The 1,634-nt window shown below is 76.3% G+C and overlaps 1 protein-coding gene across 1 annotated transcript in view; it reads left to right on the top strand.

The window, feature by feature from the left end:
• MNEG_15950 (hypothetical protein) overlaps window positions 1-1,420 on the top strand; it is a gene marked incomplete at both ends in the record, with an annotated part of 2,670 nt that extends 1,250 nt beyond the window's left edge. The window contains 3 exons of the mRNA XM_014035579.1: window positions 128-839; window positions 1,085-1,256; window positions 1,405-1,420. Coding sequence (XP_013891033.1) covers window positions 128-839; window positions 1,085-1,256; window positions 1,405-1,420 — 900 coding nt within the window. The remainder of the gene's footprint in view (window positions 1-127; window positions 840-1,084; window positions 1,257-1,404) is intronic.
• Window positions 1,421-1,634: the final 214 nt, after the last annotated feature.

Here is a 1,634-nt window from a genome sequence, read left to right as displayed (position 1 = left end):
GGGGGCGGAGGCGGGGGTCGCGCTGTCCGTAGTCGCCGGCGCCGCGTCGCCGCCGCTGTCGGCGCGCACGCGCGCGCTGTGCGCCGCGCGGCTCGTGACGCTGCTGCACTCGGCGGCGCACCGCCAGGTGCCGCCGCCGCCCGCGGGCGCGCCCGAGGGCGGGGTCCCGAAGAAGGAGCGCGCGGCGGCCGCGGCCGCCGCCGCGGCCGCTGCGCACGAGGCGGCGCGCGCGCGGCAGGAGTCGCTGCTTTCGGGCGTCCTCTCGCTGCTCGACGCCGCCCGCGAAATTCACGGCGCGAAGTTTGCGCGCTCGCTCGACCCCGTCGCAGAGGCGTCCCTGTCCGGCCTTGCTTCCCTCTGCGGAGCCCTCGAGCCGCTCGCCGCCGCGGCCGCGACCGCAGCCGGCGACGCCGCCGCGGCGCGCGGGCGCGCGCGCGCGCTGCTGCAGCTCGCGCGGCTGCTGCGGCTGCAGCTGCTCGCGGACCCTGGGGCGTTCGACGCGCGGCTGGTGCCGGACCTGCAGCGCGTCGCCCTCGAGGGCTGCGGCGCGGCGGCGCTGGCCGAAGAAGTCGCCGCCGCCTCCGCCTCTGTCCGCGGCGGCGGCGATGAGGATGACGATGATGGTGGCGCGTCGGGGGACGAGGACGGGAATGAGGGGCAGGCGGCGGCGGCGGCGCCGCCGCACTGGGCGGACTTGCTGCTTGATGTGCTGCTCGCGCTGCTGAGCGCGCCCGGCGGTGGCGGCGGCGGCGGCGGTGCTGTGGGGCTGCCGGGGGCGCCGCTGAGGGAGGCGGCGGAGGGGCTGTTCAGGGCGAGCGCCGACCAGCTGACGGCTGCTGGTGAGCCGGCTGCTTTCAGATTTGAGGGTCAGCCCTTGGGCTGGGACCCGCCGGGGGCGTCGAGCTGTCAGCAAAGCGTCGCTTGGTCGCCTGCGGCGCTCGCGCGCGCCAGTGGCGGCTGCGTGATGGCAGCACTCGTGCGGCCCCCCGTTGCACGCACGCACACACACACACACACACACACACACACCAACACACACACACACACACCATCTTGCCCTCCCCCCAAACAACCACAAAAACAGGTCTGCAGGACCTGCTGCGCGTGCTGTGCCAGCGCCCCGATGAGGCCGGGCTCCTGCAGGAGGGCGACGAGGACGAGTCCGAGGTCGAGCAGTCCGAGGATGAGGGGTCCGAGGATGATGAGCAGTCCGAGGGCGCCTCGGGCGACGACAGCGGGTCTGAGGAGGCGGAGGCGTCTGAGAATGAGGATGCGGCAGCGCCGGCGGCGGCGGGGCGCAAGCGGGCGCGCGGCGAGGATGGGGAGGAGGAGGAGGAGGAGGGGAGCGGGAGCGAGAGCGACGAGGGCATGGATGACGAGGCGATGATGAGGATGGACGAGCAGCTGGGGGAGTATGTGAGGAGCATGCTCGCCCGCGGCGTCAGCAGCGCCCGCGAGCGCTCCGCCGCGCTGCGCGCGCTGCAGCTCCGCGCCGCCGCGCTGCTGGAGGACTGGCTCAAGCGCCGCCCCCGCAGCCCGCTGGTCGCGACGGCGGTCGCGGGCCCGCTGCTGCGGGCGCTCGCGGCGGCGGCGCGGCCGGGCGGCGCGCCGGCGCTCGCGGCGCGGCTGCGGGG

Source organism: Monoraphidium neglectum, assembly GCF_000611645.1.
Source record: "Monoraphidium neglectum strain SAG 48.87 unplaced genomic scaffold scaffold05826, whole genome shotgun sequence".
Lineage (NCBI taxonomy): Eukaryota > Viridiplantae > Chlorophyta > Chlorophyceae > Sphaeropleales > Selenastraceae > Monoraphidium > Monoraphidium neglectum.
The sequence above is the reverse complement of the archived record's forward strand: the minus strand, read 5'-3'. Positions and strand labels throughout refer to the sequence as shown.